Source organism: Phaethon aethereus (genome assembly GCF_964289735.1).
Source record: "Phaethon aethereus genome assembly, chromosome: Z".
Taxonomy (NCBI): domain Eukaryota; kingdom Metazoa; phylum Chordata; class Aves; order Phaethontiformes; family Phaethontidae; genus Phaethon; species Phaethon aethereus.
Window position 1 is genome coordinate 65899488 of NC_138577.1, and position 16849 is coordinate 65916336.

At 42.1% G+C, this 16849-nt stretch overlaps 1 protein-coding gene across 1 annotated transcript; it reads right to left on the reverse strand.

Moving 5' to 3' along the window:
• Positions 1-423: 423 nt before the first annotated feature.
• On the reverse strand, positions 424-6159 carry STARD4 (StAR related lipid transfer domain containing 4; the record flags this gene model as incomplete). Its single annotated transcript, XM_082013055.1, has 5 exons — positions 5941-6159; positions 3941-3990; positions 2474-2600; positions 1204-1318; positions 424-650 (listed from the first exon to the last, which is right to left on the reverse strand). Exons 1-5 carry the CDS (start codon positions 6043-6045, stop codon positions 424-426), a joined length of 624 nt encoding a protein of 207 aa, XP_081869181.1. The 5' UTR covers positions 6046-6159.
• Positions 6160-16849: the final 10690 nt, after the last annotated feature.

Here is a 16849-nt window from a genome sequence, read left to right on the forward strand (position 1 = left end):
TATATATATTACAAAATTACATCTTCAGTGAGATGCTGCCTGTACAGTGTCCTGCACCCACAAAATCCTGAGCACTCCACTCTCAATACTATTGGTGAGAACTGAGTTCATGCTGCATTCTTCAAGCCCACACAGACATCTTGTTTTCTACCAAGGAAGCCAGGGGTTTATAGACTCAGACTACTCCTCACACAGCTGCAGAGTGCTGAGCAAGAAACAGAATCTCGCATAGTGAATTAGGAAAGTATGCTAAGTATCACATCAAAACGTACTTGGTAAAGTTGTTTGGATCCCTCAACATAAAGGTTCAGGTATCATTCAGGAACAATGTTACTCACTTCTTAACTCAGTAGCTAACTTATGCTAAGCTAAACAACATAAATTGATTGCAAGAAACGCATGGGCTTTTAAGTTACTCTTTGTCTATGTTTTCAGTGCCTTTTTGAGATCAGAGTAGAAATTGGTCAGGGTACTAGACATGGCAGTGTCTACTGCAGATTGTGGTAGCATCCCCCGCAGTTCAGTCTGAATATAGCCTGTCAAAAGACTGTGGCTAGGATAGTCCTTAAGAGGGATGCAGAACCAACCGCAAGGGTGATTGAATCCACGGACAAAGTTAGGTCTCACCTCTCCATAGTCTAGGCTTATACCTGTCAAGGAAAACAAACAAAAAAAGGGAAATTAATCTGAGACGTAAAAAATAAACGTACACTGAATTTAAAATGTACAAATTTCTGCTTGGGGAATTTAGTAGAAGTGACAGACATGCTTCAAGTTTCTGGGTACTTTCATACATGGAAGTTGCCTGCTCTTCATCCAAACTCTACAACAGACAAGCAGAGCTTGATAAGCAGAAATTGTGACATTAAAAGACATTCCCCCCATTTACTAGTAAATCAAGAAAGTTGTTACTCCACCCAGTTTGTTGTAAGAGCTGAGTCAGAGCACTCAACTTGTCTCCACCACTCCTGTCCCACATCGTCATAAATGAAACTTGGCACACAGGGATGGCTCATGGGTAAACTAAGAACATGTATACTTCTTTAAATCTTTAAAATCTTAAAATACTTTTTAAATACTTGTGGGAGACCATTCTACATCACTTTCAAATGCTTACCACAGAACTAAACTTAATTTGGATCAAATATTAAGCCAAGCAACTGTTGCAAAATAAGAATTAATCAGAGGTAAGCAGTGCCTTACCACATGTTAGAAGCCCATCTTCATAGTTTGTAGTGTAAGAGAAATCAACAAACTCCCTTGGTGCTATGATGTTCCAGAGCTGGCCAGCAGTGGTGTAGCGCATAACACAGCAGTTCTTGTTGTGACAGAGTAAGGAGGGTAAGAAAACAAAAGTATCTTAGTATGATGAACACAGGGAAATTTATGCTTGTAAGCAGCTAACCTTTTGGATAAAGGTCGCAGCCTCTGTCAACTACGCTGTGCAAACAATGTCAGTGAGGTCTGAAGGGCTGTACCATCTAAATGCTGGAAGTTTATAAGGCCTTGCAGTCTGCAACGGAGAACCTGCAGGGGCTGAGTATGTCCAGCACCTTTAAATTATACTGACTAAAACTACAGAACTCTGTCATGCCTGGGAACAGAAAGTCATGTGGTTTTTATGTGGCTTAACCATTACTTAGCAAGTCTGAAAAAAAAATCAATAAATTACAAGAGGCCTCTCTCAGTATTAAGATGCTCTGTCAGGTACTTTTAATCCACCAAGTGAATAACAAAAGAGAATGCAAACAATTCTTCAAAAAAGGCTTTCTTATCAGACAATAGAGTTGGTATAAATTTTAGAGAATAAGCAAGAATACCTTGCTATATAAATCTTCCTTAAAAGCCAGAGCAAAAGACAACCCATGTTTAAGCCAGATGTTCACAGGGTTTTGAAATCATACTGAATGTCCCCAGTAACCAAAAGAAGGCTACCAGTTCTTCTGTAATCAGCTTCAAACCTACCTTTCTTTAGCAAGTCTTGCCTCTCAGTATGAACTATTTTGGCTTCCAGCACAAACCACACAGTGAAGTCAGCCTTTCAGGAAGAGGGAGAGGTTGCAGCTTTTATATGTGTGCATTATTAACACCCACAGTTTAGTTTGTTGTGGAATGGAAGAAAGCAAGCTGTATGAAAAGGCCTTGGCATATAAAATATCACACTGTAACTCTCTATATGTGAATTTTATCAGGGGCTACCGGAGATCCAGGTCCAAAAGAATTATGACTGACCAAGTTTTACGCCTTTATCTTTAGCATTGATGGAAAGATGAACTTCAAACTTCAGAATAGGACTGTGCAGTCAGAAAACCTCATCTGAAGTCACCCACCGCATGTGTGCACAATATCCCATATCCATGCAGAAAACGGGCAGAAAAATGTTAGTATTTGTTGGAATGACTGCTCTGCTGTACTGTTAAATTCATGTATGCATCTATACACATTTCACTTAAGAATCTAAACAAATCTTCACCTCTTCAAACGTTTCCATGATGTCCATTGTAGTCATTAAGCTGTCCCAGTCTAGCCTATAAGGTCCAGGGCGAATATGATCCACTATTCTGTTAGTAACATCTTCCACCACTCCTTGAGCTTTGTAGCTACAGAAACATATGTTTACATTTAAAAGTGAGAAATTCTTTATACATATTCCATTAATTTGCACAGGCATACTTACTATAATACCTCGATACCTGGAGTTATGGTCAGTGAACAATTGTATCAGAAAGACAATACAGAAAAAGACCTATGGGGTGCATCTATTCTTCTCTGCAATAAATGTTATTCTGAGAAACTTCGTCCTTATGCTGCAATCATTATTTTGTAAATGGCAAACTCTTTCCTCAGATAAAAAACATCATGTCCATTTCTCTAACAACTTGTTAGAGAAGCAACAGAGTCCCGCTGGGACAAGTAATGCTAAAAGAAAAAAGAAAGGAGAGCAGGGATAAAATGGGAAAAACATTTTTCACAAACTAGAAATAGCAGTAGTAGAACGAAGCTAATGAGAAATTACATTATGCTTTGGTGGCATGTATGAGTACCAAATACAATAATTTGGTATAAGACATTACAGAACATTCATTTATTATCAGATACTTTTAGTAGACACCAGATCTTTTGTTTACTTGAGTTATTGGGCCTCCAGCTTCCAAAAGGGAAGAATGCATCAGAAGCATTATTTTCAAAATACTTCTTAGTCACTAAGCTGTTCTTATTACTAGTAGGTACCTAGTCAAGCAACAGATTCATCTATTTACTTGCGCAGTTCACTTATATTCACTCATAATTACCTGGCTGCAGCCAGTCTCAGCTCTATATTCAGAACTGGAAGACAGAGTGAACATGCCAATGGCTTCTAGGTAGGTATCTGGAAAGTTCTTCAAAGTGTCCTTTGTTTCACTATGTGTATACGCAGCCCTGGAGTTTTTATCTGCACACAGCAGCCACTGCCCTCTTGGCAGCAGTTCAAGTAACACAACCTGTTGATGCCAGTGTTCCCTTGGCCCTGCACAGTCATCAGCTTTTGCAGATTTAACAGGACTTACATTCTTGTTGCAGTTGCATAGTCACTGTGGCAGTCCAAGCACTGTCTGGGTTTTCACCCAGTAACACTTTAGACCTACTGAACCTGGACTTGATTCTGTGGTTTGCAGACCATCTTTCTAAAAGATATGTTACGGCCCACTTCAGCCAATGGGACTTTTGTGGTGTGTTCCACAATTTTCATTGTTTGTTGTTATGTTTTTTTAGCAATGCTAAAGCATCAAAGTATAATGCTAAAAAGAAATGGTACAGGCACGCTAGATGATCCACTTAGCTTCTCCTCTGGAGAATCTGTATAGCCGAGGGCTCTAGAATCCAAAACCTTAATTTCTAAATTCTGCAAAACACATCCTGTGGAACCTTAAAAATATATCTGCTCTGCAGACAAACTTACAGGTATCCGCTGAATTCCTCTGATGGTTTACGCCACACAGTTGCATCTTTCTGAAAGAAAAAGGAAGATATGACATTAACTGTCACTTACATACAATTGTAACATGTCCAGAAAATGCTTCAATTTTTCTGAAGGAAAGCAAATGACTTTACCATCAACTATGGTTCACCCCACAGAGGTCATTGACCTGGGCACTTTTGTACACTTTTCCTAAGGAAATAAGCAGATGTTTCAGGAATGTTTCCATCCTGGAAAAGGATGTTTCCATTCTTTAAAAAAAAATAAATCAGTCAATTGCACTTCTCAGTGCCAAATGCTAGAAGTCTGCACAGAAATAGGGCTTGGCAGCAGACCAAGCCAGTTTACTATGAAAACATATGGAATAATAAAGCCACATTACTAGGTAAAGCCTTTCAAGTAAAAGGCAACTGGAAAGCCATTACCTGGACACTATTCAGATAGAAAAGACCACACAACTTCTGCATGCACTCCTGTAACACATCACCAAGTAGATGCATGCAGGAAGTGCCGACTGCAGCAGACAAAAAAGCTTAAGTTACCCTTCTCTCCTAGATGTCTGACTAGAAGTCTCTTGCAAGCAGTATATAATGTTAATGGTGATAGATAATAAAACTTAAAGATAGCCAGAGAAAATAAGGAAAACAGTATATTCTGATTTAAATGGAATCTCTGTACAAAATCTCTGAATTTCGGTGTTAAAGAGAGTACCATATGGCAGCTTTTTATTTGGAATCATGATTACATAAGCATAAAAGACTAAATCTCCTAAAGAGCAGCAGTGTAGGTACTGCATCCAGAACTGTTTAAGATATTTAGGGGCAAAACACATCTTCCTGACAGGTAGCAAAAGCGCTAAATTACTTTTACATGGCACAGTACAGAAACACAAAGGAAGAAAGGGAAGGAAGGGAAGAAGCAAGGAAGGGAAGAAAGGGAAAAAGGAATGAAGTCCAACTGGAAATTTTACATGAGTAAAATCTGGGGAGTAACGTGATCTGAAACAGTGAGATTCAGGTAACTTCCTAAAAGAAAACAATGGAATAGTTATAAGACATAGCATTTAGCAGAGCAGAGGTGACAGTGAATTTGTTACTTTTGCAAATAATCAAGTTACATTTGGAATACTTGACCCTCTCTTATCAATGTCTGCTCACAAAGGGGGAAAAAAAACCCACAAGACCCACCCAAACCATCGTTACAAAAGGGCAAAGATAGAAATTTACCACACTAGTCTTACCATGTTGCTACACCAAGATACCAAAATACAATTCTACCTCCTGTGCAGGACAAGACTAAAAAGTATTCACCTACCCTAGAATTGATGTACCAGAAAAGTCTATTTAGCTTGATGAAGCAGAACTCAGAAAAGCCAAGCAGCTCAAAAGATGGGTATGGCAAACTGCTTGGAGAAAGCCAGAACTGCATTCTCTTTCATGGAAGAAAACATGATAATGTGGTGTCTCTGAAGGCAATGGAAACGTGAGGCAATATGAGAGAAAGAATTGAAAATTATCTCGCTTTTATTTAAGAGGAAGACATTTGGAAGCTGACGGGTTCACATGTTCCAGACAAAAGAGATTCCAGAGGCCGGCAGAGCCTACATGCAGGCTGTGGTTGGTTTGTTGAAAGTACAACTGAGCATCTTGCAACACTGCTAGTGCTAAGAATATCTCACATTTTGCTTTAAGAAAAGCCGGTAGTCCTATACAGGTAGGATTCTTCTGTGAGATACTCCCCTGAAAATGGGTAGAAGAGGTGACACAGTATGTCTGCACACAGGAAAAAACACGTTCTGTGATCTAAAGACAGACTATCCTAGAAGAGCGGTTTCACAGGGCCTCTCATATGAAAGTCCTGCAAGAATTTCCCAACTGTTACACGTATACGGCATAATACGCTTTTTCCCGCCCACAGGTGACCTACAGCTTCCTTGAGAGAACAAACCGGGCCGCACACATGACGCCACCCAGACCACTCACAGTTTTCTTCGCAACCCGCCATTCGCTGTCTCCGATGCTGTGGTACTGAACCAGGGTGTTTCGCAGCTTCGTTGCCAAGGGTGCTGAATTTGGCAGGAGATCCATTTGCCTTCCTCCTGCGCGAAGATACACACAGACCCGCACATCAAAACAAGACACCGCATTAGGGACGTCAACAACAGCACGACCCACTGAGACCCACGCACTTTGAACAGGGAAAGCAGAAACTACCACCACCACCAGCCCCCGCTCCCCGCACGCACAGACACAGACACAGACACGGACACAGACACTCCACCCCCCAACCCCCCCCGTCACACACACACACCGCTTGGTTCGGGTGGCGGGGGCGGGTAACAGAACTTCACGGCGCGGCGGGGCGCAGGCCACGAGCCAACGGCCGCCCCCACGGCGCCAGGCCACGCCTGGAGCTCCGCGGCCGTTAGAAGCGCTTGAAGGGTGCGAGCCCCCGCTGCCGCTGCACGCCCCGGCGCCCAGCGCTCACCTGAGGCAGCGGCCCTCCGCCTCCTCCGCCTCCCCCGCTGGCGGCACTGCCGGCCGGCCCGGCAGCCAAACGGCCGATGCTGGCAGCCAATGAGAGCGCAGCCGGCTTCCCAAGGCAGCCAATGGCGGCGCGACCCGCTGAGGGCAGGGGAGGCGGGGCTGGCCGCCTTCTCGTGTATCACGCGACCTCTCGACAAGTCACCGGCGTGTCGTCACGAGCCGGAGGAAGGAGGGCGCCCTCCCGTTCGCTGCTGCGAGGGAGCGCGGCGCCCTGATTGGGTGGAGGGAGTGGAGTGATGGGAGGGGGCGGGGATAAGTGCCACAGGGCAGTCTGCGCGAGGTCGACGGCAGCTCGAGGCGGGCCTGGCGAGGCGCGGCGGCAGCAGCGTGTCCCCGCCCCTCCCCGAGGACGCGAGTCCTGCGGCCGGGACAGCGGGACGGGCCTTTGGCCCCGGTCGTCTGCAGCGACAGCACGTGAGCACAGCATCCCTGTGTCTGCTTGGAAGCAGGCCGAGCCTCAGTCACCAGGCAAAGCCTGTCCCGGGGCTTGCCTTCTCACGTGTGGCCTGTTACTGTCGCTTTGTAAAAGCCTTTTTATTGTGACTTCATAAGGTTTACACAGGGTTGCAGCTCTCCAGTTGAAATGTCCTGTGGATTCACTGTGCAGCTGAGGCCTGTCCTGCTACTGGAGGTGTGGTGAGCAGGGACAGTGAAGAGCATCTTCCCTGGGTCGGTGCTCCCGGGTTGTCACAGCAGCTGACACTGAAAACAAAATGTTTCTTTTAGCCATGGAAGGCTTAAGACAGTGCAGAGCACAGCAAGTGACATATTGCAGTGAGAAAGCCCGATACTCTCGCTTACACTCAGAAGTGCTTGCAAGGTGATTGAGCTGGCTTTTGAGGAAGTATTGAAGTTTTGCTTCACTCTGTAAAGCAGCAAGCAGACCGGGTTCTTATTAGGAGTAAGGCAGCACATGTGGTCAGCCCACAGCTGAAACAAACTTCAAAGTATGTGTAACTGCACATTTCCTGCAGAATTGCAATGTTCACTGGACTTCACCCAACTCAGTCTGTCAGTATCACATTGGGCAACATCCATGCAAAAAGGCCAAACTCTTGGAATGGCAGAAAAGGAAATGGGGCAAAAAGTAGGCAGTTAGAAAGAGTGTTGGGACAATAGATTTTTGTGTGGTAGTACGTTGTTCATTTTTGTCAATGCTGACTCCCAGAATGAATGCTTTGAACATGGTTGTGTTCTCAATACATGGCTTTACACCAGGCTTTTTGAACTGTCCCTACCTCCCCTTGCAGTTTACAGCTCTTGGTCATTTTTCCTTAAATGAAAATGGGTCTCTAAATAGAGATTGTGCTTTTAAGGGCATACTAAACAAAAAGTGAAGGTGTCTTACACGCAATCCTTGAAATTTTACAATACAGAATCCAAAGAGCAGTTTTGAGATCCTGTCTTCCTTCAGACTCCTGTCTGTTATCTTCCTGTGAGTGAAAATGTGTACATCTGACCAGTCCCTGGCTGCTTTCTCCATTCCCTGCCCTGTTGCACTTCTTGAAGTCCAGTGTTTTCTTGCCTTTGAGTATGACTTTCCTTCCCCATGGGCTGTTACCTAATTTAAACCACCAGTGTAAGCTTACTCATTTTTTTAGAGGGAAACTTCTTTTTCTTAAAGGAGGGAATAACAAGTTTTTATTGGAAAATAATGATTTTTTAATGAAACCACATTTGTAGAAATGTGTCATGTTTCCATGGGCTGGACGGATTTCAATGGAAGGCTGCCTGGTTTCTTGAAAGCTGCCCTGGAAGCTTATACAGCAAGTTTCTTAAGCCTAGGAAGTCTGTAAGTCTCTGTAAAGCCCCTGGCTAGTCTATATTCTGATATTCAATATTAATTTTATGATTTGGGCCAACTGGGTGCTTTCAGGGCTTATAAACTAGTTCTTCACCACAGTGAGATGGGTACTTCCACATCTTCTAGGCTTGCCAGCTGTGCAGTGCGAAGTGTCAGTGAAGCACCTGAGATAACTGATGTGCAAGTGATGCTCTATACATTTCCTGGGTTATGTTCCTTCGCTAGCTACAGCAGTACTTACAGTGCTACCAGCTCGAACTTGTGCCTCTGTGAGGAAAGTGCTACGAGGAGGCAAATGTTAAACATTCCTAACCATGCCATAGCTGAGCCTTTGCTGCTCTTTTTTCCTGACCTCTGTGGCACATCGCTGCAGCAGTAACTCCTGAACCACTCCCAAATTACACCAGAGCCGTGTTGCCCCTGAGGTATGCAGTATTGCTGCAGAAGAACATCTGTTCCTCTTGTCATATAACATCTTGCACAGGGGAATTTTGATTATCATGATGGGTGGGATCCATCACCACTGTCAAAAGCCCAAAATACCTCTGTCACCCAACTTAAACGTACTTGATAAAATCAAATTTATTCTGAAAACTGCATTCACCTGCCTGAGGATGAATGGTGTCTTAGAATGCCTGGTATTTCAGCCTAGAAATAATACTGTATCGAGAAGCATGGGACTAACTACTGACATTTAATCTTAGTTAACCCATGCCTAAAGACAGGTTTGATTGCTGAAGTTGTTGCTCTGTAAAATGCATAACAAATAGTAATGAGGATACTTTGGGTGGTTTTCAAATATAAGGAACAGTACATGTCTGACCCTAACAACTTGCAAGTGTGTTAGAGATAACAAAATGTGTGCAGTTTACCAAACGTACTGGACCAAGCTCTGCTGTTGTAGCAAAGGGTATAGAAGCATTAACATATAACGTGCCTGCTCCTAGATGACACTCAACAGGCTAGTTCCAATCCAAAAGAGTACTGAAGTATTTTACTGGATCAAACTTGAACTCCAGCTGTTGGAGGAAGAACAAATGGCACATGGTTTTCTTGTTAAAGTTATTCTGAACAATTTATTTCTCTTAAATTTAAATGTCTCTAGTGCCCTTTCCAGATAGCAAGATGATCCTTGATGTCCCTTCCAATCTGGTATTCTATGATTCTAAAGCTAACAGGCTGTTTTTAATAATGTATTTGATAGTCTCAAACTTAAAAAAGTCTCAAACTAAAAAAAAAAAACCTCTGAGAAAGTTGTTGAGAAAGCCTGTTCTGTCTAATAGGCACTATACACTCCATTTTGTCCTCCAAAGGCTGCTCCTTGCTTGTTGAGCTGGCTTGATCATATGGAGATACAGTATGTTCCTTTAGAATTAAATTAATACAGCTCTCCAGAATCAATTCTGAATTTTGGCAATGGAAAGGCCAGTCCAAGATAAGTATTACCAAGCTTCCTGTTTTCTAACTGCTTTTTACCAGCTAATCAATAGCTACAGACAAGTTGAAAAGCTGGGATTTTTCCCTTAATTTTCTGCTTCATTAGGAGCTTTCTACTTTGTACAAGCATTGACTAAGGCTTGTGCAATTAGAGGCGCCAGAGAATTCCCATGCAGAAGTCTGGAGATAATGGGGCCTGGCATCCTTTTTTCTTTTGGGCATCTGCATTCCCTTTGACTGATGGGTTGGCAAGAGCTGTTATACAACTTTTTGAGAAGGAACATGTAACTGAATAACAGTATTGCTTAACACTTTTGAGGAAAAGGCAGCATTTTCTTGCTGGATTTTTTAAACTATTTATTTTCTCTTGAATAGGCTACAGTGTATCAGTGCAGGGTGATTACCAAAGTAGTCCAACACATTTATTCTGACCCTGAGACTTTTTTAGTAGTTATGCAACTACAAAAATTAGCTGCAATTACGAGGACATTAGAGTTGAACCTACTTGAACCTGCCCACTAATGCAAAAGATCTCATTAGTTTCAAGCAGGGGAGGTACTTACAACTGTGACTACAGTTCAAAACGTCTTTTTTTTTTTTTCAGAGATGCTTCTTTTAACTGTGAAAAGTAGAAAACACTCTACATGTCAGAGTTCTGCAGGTTTGGGGCCTTTGCACAGGCACCAAGCTTCATGGTAAGATTCAGACTTTCTAGACCCAGGTCTTCAGTGTTGCACAAAACTCATGGGATTTATAGCCCTTTAAAACTATTCTTCACTGCAGACACATAGAATCACAGAATGACTGAATGGTTGAGGCTGGCAGGGACCTCTGGAGGTCATTTGGTCAAATGCCTCTGCTCAAGCAGGACCACCTTGAGCCAAGTGCCCAGGACCACATCCAGACAGCTTTTGCATATCCCCAAGGATGGAGACTCCACAACCTCCCTGGGCAACCTATGCAGGGCTCGGTTGCCCTCACAGTGAAAAAGTGTCTCCTGATGTTCAGAGGGAACCTCCTGTGTTTCAGCATGTGCCCACTGCCTCTGGTCCTGGCACTGGGCACCACTGAAAAGAGACCGGCTCCATCCTCTTTGCACCTTCCCATCAGCTATTTATATAAGAGCCCTTTGAGCCGCCTTTTCTCCAGGCTGGACAGTCCCAGCTGTCTCAGCCTTTCTTCCTGAGAGAGGTGCTTCAGTCTCTTCATCATCTCAGTGGCCTTTTGCTGGACTCCAGTATGTCCCTGTCTGTCTTGTACTGGGGAGCCCAGAACTGGTCCCAGCACTCCAGGTGTTGCCTCACCAGTGCTGAGTAGTGGGATTGTTCCCTGCTCATGTTCAACCTTGCATCCACCAGGACATCCAGGGCCTTTCTTGCCAAGCTGATTTCCAGTTGGGTGGGCCCCAGCATGTACTGTTGCCTGGGGTTTTTCCCCCCAAATGCAGGACTTCGCACTTCCCCTTGCTGATCTTCGTGAGGTTGCTGTCAGCCCGTTTCTCCAGCCTGTCTAGGTCCCTCTGGATGGCAGCATGACCCTCTGGTGTATCAGTCCCTCCTCCCAGTTTGGTGTCATCTGCAAACTTGCTAAGGCTGCACTCTGCCCCATCATCCAGATTGTTAATGAAAATTTTAAACAGAATCAGTCCCAGTATTGACCGTTGGGGCACACTGCTTCAAGCAGACTTTGTGCCACTGATCACCACTCTCTGGGCCCATCTGTTCACCCATTTTTCAGTCCACCTCAGTGTCTGCTCATTTAGCTGGTACTTCAGCTTCTTTATGAGGATCTTGTGAGAAATCCTGCAGCTACTTTTCACCTGCAGTTGACTCCTAAGAAATTTTTTTGCCTCTCTAACCAACCAATTCATGTTCTCTGTCAGGGAAATAAAATACAAGTATTCTGGTTTGTAACTCAGCTATAAGCAGAACAGTTAGAAGCTGAACTTCCAGAAGAAGCTGCTTTGGAAAACCATGGTCTTGAAATGTCTTGGACAGGGCATTTTGCAAGTTGCACAGCAGGCCTGATATGTAACTAAAAACATTTTTTTCTTGAAACTGTCTACCAACTCATCTGAAATTATATGTCCCAGAAAATTTCTCACTAAATGATAGATAAGCACAAGTGTTTTGCCCTTAACCACTCCTGGTGTTTCCAGTCAGATTAGCATAGCATTTCAACTGGCAGGAAAACTACTGGAGAAGTCTGACTCCCTGGGACCATCAGCCAGTGAAATCCTGACTCTTAGGAGATTATTTCTTGCTAAAAATATTAACAAATATTAATTTACTCACTGTCACATGAGCCGCTAAATATAACTGACTATACATCTGTAGTAGAAGGCTCTTTCTAATCCAGCAAGGGCAAAATACTTTTGTTTTCATGGAAGTATGTCACAGGTATGAAGAAAACGAAGAACTTTGTTTTGCTATTAGCCAGTTCAGACAGTGGAGCCATTCTAGATAGTTGTCTAGCTAGTGATTCTTGCGATTTTGTTAAAAAATAAGCCAAAACAAAAAAAACTTTGTAGAAAACCTCTAATATTCTTCATGTCTCATCTTCAGCCAGTTATTTAACTTCTTTGGCTGTATTTGGATAAGTGTACAACATGCTGCTTTTCCATCAGAGGGTGATGGAAAGTGAGTCTTCCAGTTGGCCCACATATAACTGTGGAAATGGCATTAGGATTTCATATTTGTTTGCCTTATATCAGCTGTATTAAATCAGCTGTATTAAATCAGCTGTCTTAACCATTCCCTGTAAATGTGAAATAAACCCAAAAGGCTACAACTGGATTCTTAGCAGTCATACATATTCCCAAGTGCAACTTTCCAGATGGTGAGAATCATAGCTAAAAATCTTGTGTGTTTTACTAGTATAGCACTGGTAGCATTCGCCTCTGCTAATGAGTGAGCCAGACTAGAATTCAGCTCACTTCTCACATAATCACTTTCAAACTGCTATATTTAAATAAGAAATGTGAATGCAGTAAGACAGTCACTGTCTTAGCCAGACCTAGGTCAAGGGAACAGTCGCTGGGAGACACAATGCCCCATAGCCTTTGTGGTGAGATCTGGGCTAGTCGACACAATTTCCTTCTGTGGGATCAAGTTGTTGGAGAAACTCGTTGGACTGAAAAATCCATGCTGTTGCAAACTGCAATGTTGTTTAGGGAGGAGGAGTGGTGATCTGGAGGACAGCTTAGGCCAAAGAGTATTCAAAAAGCAATCTCTTCAGAAACCAGCAGTTATACCTTTTTTTAAAGTGAATTTTGTGGTTAAGCCACAAGATGGCAGGAAAGCAAAATAAATACTTTTTGATGGAGCAGCTGCACTTGAAAGTACCGTCTAAAACCAAATACGATAGAGAAGGTAGCTAATTTTCCTTATTAAAGTGTTGCTAAAGCCTTATAAAGTTTTTAAATCTGTTAGGTAGTCCTTTAATTAGCGTGATCTAACTGTGATTTGCACTAAACCATAATACCGTATCTTCCTCGTATCTGCTGTTTGTGGGTCAGGACAAGTATTGGCTATTCTTTTGCTATAGACAGAAAGTAAAAAAGTTAGCCCTGACTGTTTCCATTCTGGATACCACCAGAATATGGTGTGTAGGAAAATGAAATGCAGAATGAAGTCTCTTTGTATCTGGAAGAAGAACCATGAGTTTCCTGAATGAAGATTAATCCTTGGTTTGTATATTTTATTAGTATACCGTCTAACTCTGCCCTTGCAAAAAATCTACCTTCACGTTATTCTCAAAGCTTACTGAAAAACCAGTTAGTAGATTCAAAAGCTGACTTGGTTCTTCTTGATTTGAAGAATAAAAGGTAGAAGTGTCTTAAAATCACCTTTGTGCTTTATCTGCCAGTGTCATCCGATACTAAGAAACTGCTATAAACTTTTCCACGGGAAGATTTCAAATGAACGAATTCTGTTCCTCTCCTGACTAGTCCCTTCAGTGTAATCTTAATAGACTGGGTTTTAAAACATCCCATTTCCTTTTTCAAAAGCAATGGTCACAATTGCACCCTTAGCATGGTGTAAGTAGCAACAGTGTCTAGTAGCAGCGCATGAGCAGTAAGTATCAGTAACAGCCATGTACATGGAATCTTACGACCAGTTCTCAATTGCCTGGGTAGTCTTGGCCCACAAATCCTCTTAAATGCCCCATAGTACTGACTGTAACCCAAGGAAGACTTTGCCTACCATAGTAGTTAATGATGTTTAGTGGATTTTAAGTGTTCTCTCAAGTGTAGCAAGCTGAGTAAAATACCCATATCCAATGACATATGCGGTTTTAACCCCTCACTTTATCTGTACCTGTTCTAAAGTTCCAGAAAGCTTTCTGCATCTGATAAAAATAGTCCCTCTGCCCCCTCCAGACAACTCAATCATCTGAGTGAATCAGGAAGCCCCTCACCAAAAAAGGCTTTATAAGTAGTGTTTCTCAGCTCCAAAACAGTTGTTGTACATGTTTTGACCAGGCTTCAATGGCACACTCAAGGGCTTTCTTTAGTTTTACCCATTTTGGAACTTACTTCTTCATCCTTCTTTCCATCCCTATTCTCCTCATTTGCTGCTGCCTTCCTAGCTATCTGCCTTTTAACAAGGACACTTTTTGCTTCTAGGACAGGCAGCCTTTGTGATGTGCCAATGGCAAAGAGACTTCTTTACCAAGCTGGTCAAGAAGTGTACCATTCTGCTGGTGCAATAGCTGTCTTTTGGCCAAGGACCAAAAACACAGATCAAGGATCATGAGGCAGCATGCAGAAGAATTTTGTCACACACAGGAAATTAGTCGTAGTTCATGGCTTTGCAGCCTAGTTAAATAATCATGGTCAGTCTGTGTGTACTTAGTTGCCCTGGTAATAAAAGCAGAAAAGTTTAACTGAAAAAAAAATCTTCACCATATTGGTAACTCATGTTTTTTACATACAATGCACTTATTTGTGAGAACTACTGATCCCATTTTTTCTGCTATTGAAATGTTTTTTCATGGTAAATTGACAGCTGTACCTGAAGCAGTTTTGATTCCTCCCAGACTCAGGCAGCTACTCTAAAGCAACCTCTTAATTTAAAGCAGTCACTTCTTCATCTTTTCTGTGACTAGGCTATGCTTGTAGTGATGTGTGGGAGTAATATCAGCAGGCCTTACTGCTGGATATCTGCCTGTTCTAACTCTATCTCGGTCATGTTGAGGAATTCCTAGTTTGGTGTAAAAAGAAGCCTGTTAATAACAAAAGTAACTTCTTTGTGTTAAATCATAAAATCCACCAGGACCTGTCAGTTCTTTGAAAGGCAGGTGTTGGACCAAAGCAAAGACTCTGTACTACATATTAGGGTGCCATGATGTTAGACTTTGCCTGGGAGAAGTTACAGAAATAATTAGAATCCTTTGTTTAGAAGGCTGATTTTTTTTCTTTTTTTCTAGAAATGTGCTGCACTGAAACCTTCCTGCCAGCCATCCATAGATTTCCAACTTTGGGATTATTGTGGGAACACAGTGTGTTGTCATTTCTACAATTACACTCTTAAAATCTTAGTCTGTACTGTGTTCCCTTTTTTCTCCCACCACCTAAAGACAGAGAACAGGTTATGGGAGCCGATTGCTGCAACCACATGGTGCCAGAGCTGAAGTTTCATTCACTTCTAGCAATCCCCTCAGTGGACTTATATCAACAGCAGTGTGTCATGCTCACTCTCTGCCCACTCAAGCTGTCCATGACTTCAGCTGCTGTAGGTTTAAGGGAACCATGGGTCAGGCAAAAAAGAGAAACAATAATGAGTAAATATTAGATTCACTTTCGGTAATGAGTAAATATCAGATCCATGTTCTCTGAGGGTTTCTCTTTTAATTATTTAATTTACCATGCCCCTTGGCAGCACTGTAGGCTTTTGTGCTATTTTCCCATAAATACGTCCTGAAAACCCCTGTGGCCGCACTTTACTCTGCTTTGGTATGATCCTGACATTAGCAGAACTAGAAACCATGTTCCTGCTACATTTGATTCTACAATGTTTGTATTATTTTTTACAAATCAATTTGAATATGCAAAATCTGCAGACACTTTTACCATTTTAACTGTGTTTATGTACAGGGCTGCCATTGTCATCAAGATTATTTGCTTGTACCACAGTCATGGTCACTCTCAAGTATAACATGAGTTCTTTTGACCCTTACCACTTCCAGGCTAGACTGAAATGCTTGGATTTAGTAATTTCTTTCTGTACAGTATATGCTCTGAAATACTTAAATGTCTTACATTTGCTTCCCAGAAGTGGTTTTGTAGCTGGATTCTTTTTCCCTGGAGTTTTTAAGTCATGATTTGTCTCTGTGATGACAGAACAGTATGGCACACAGTCCTTTGTCTAGCTCTCAGTCTGCCTTTTTTTTTTTCTTTAAGCAAGCCCACACCTTAAATGTTACTTTTTTTCTTAGAAAAGTAGCCACCTTATCTTCATCATACAATGGAAACTACTTAGAGTACTTACAGGGTAAGAACTTGGAGATCTGAGATCTTAAAGCATGTTTGGCAACTTTTCAGTTAAGTAAGACACATTTATCTTGGATGTCTGTGCTATTTCCTGTGACAAAATGGCATTAGCAGTTGAAAATAAGTAAACCTTTTTGACTAATGAATTGAACATGATGTAATTGTTTTAACACACATTCTGTTTTAATCAGCTAATGATATGGACATAATAAATGCCTCCATTTTCTCAGCCAGTCCAAAACAGACTTAGCATCATGGATTTTATCTTTATCTTGGTTATAAATTACATATATATGTATTAGGTAAGTAAACTAAAAGAACAACGTCGTTCTGGTTCAGGCTTCCAGGCATAGGCGAGAAACCTAAACTATTTTTTAGCTGTGACAATGGCAGAAGACTGAACCTGATTATCTTAAAAGCCTTCTTCAGCCCTATGGCCTGTTGTTTTCTTAGCTTTGGTGCAAGCTTGTGGTATAGTCTAAATAAACCGTTCTTCTTACGTACCATGGAGGCCTGTCTTGTCTTTTCAGATGATTGTTGTTAAAACATACTTCAGGGTTTGATATGTGAAGAAAATAACAGCATGGGCAAGGAAATTCAGAACATAGACT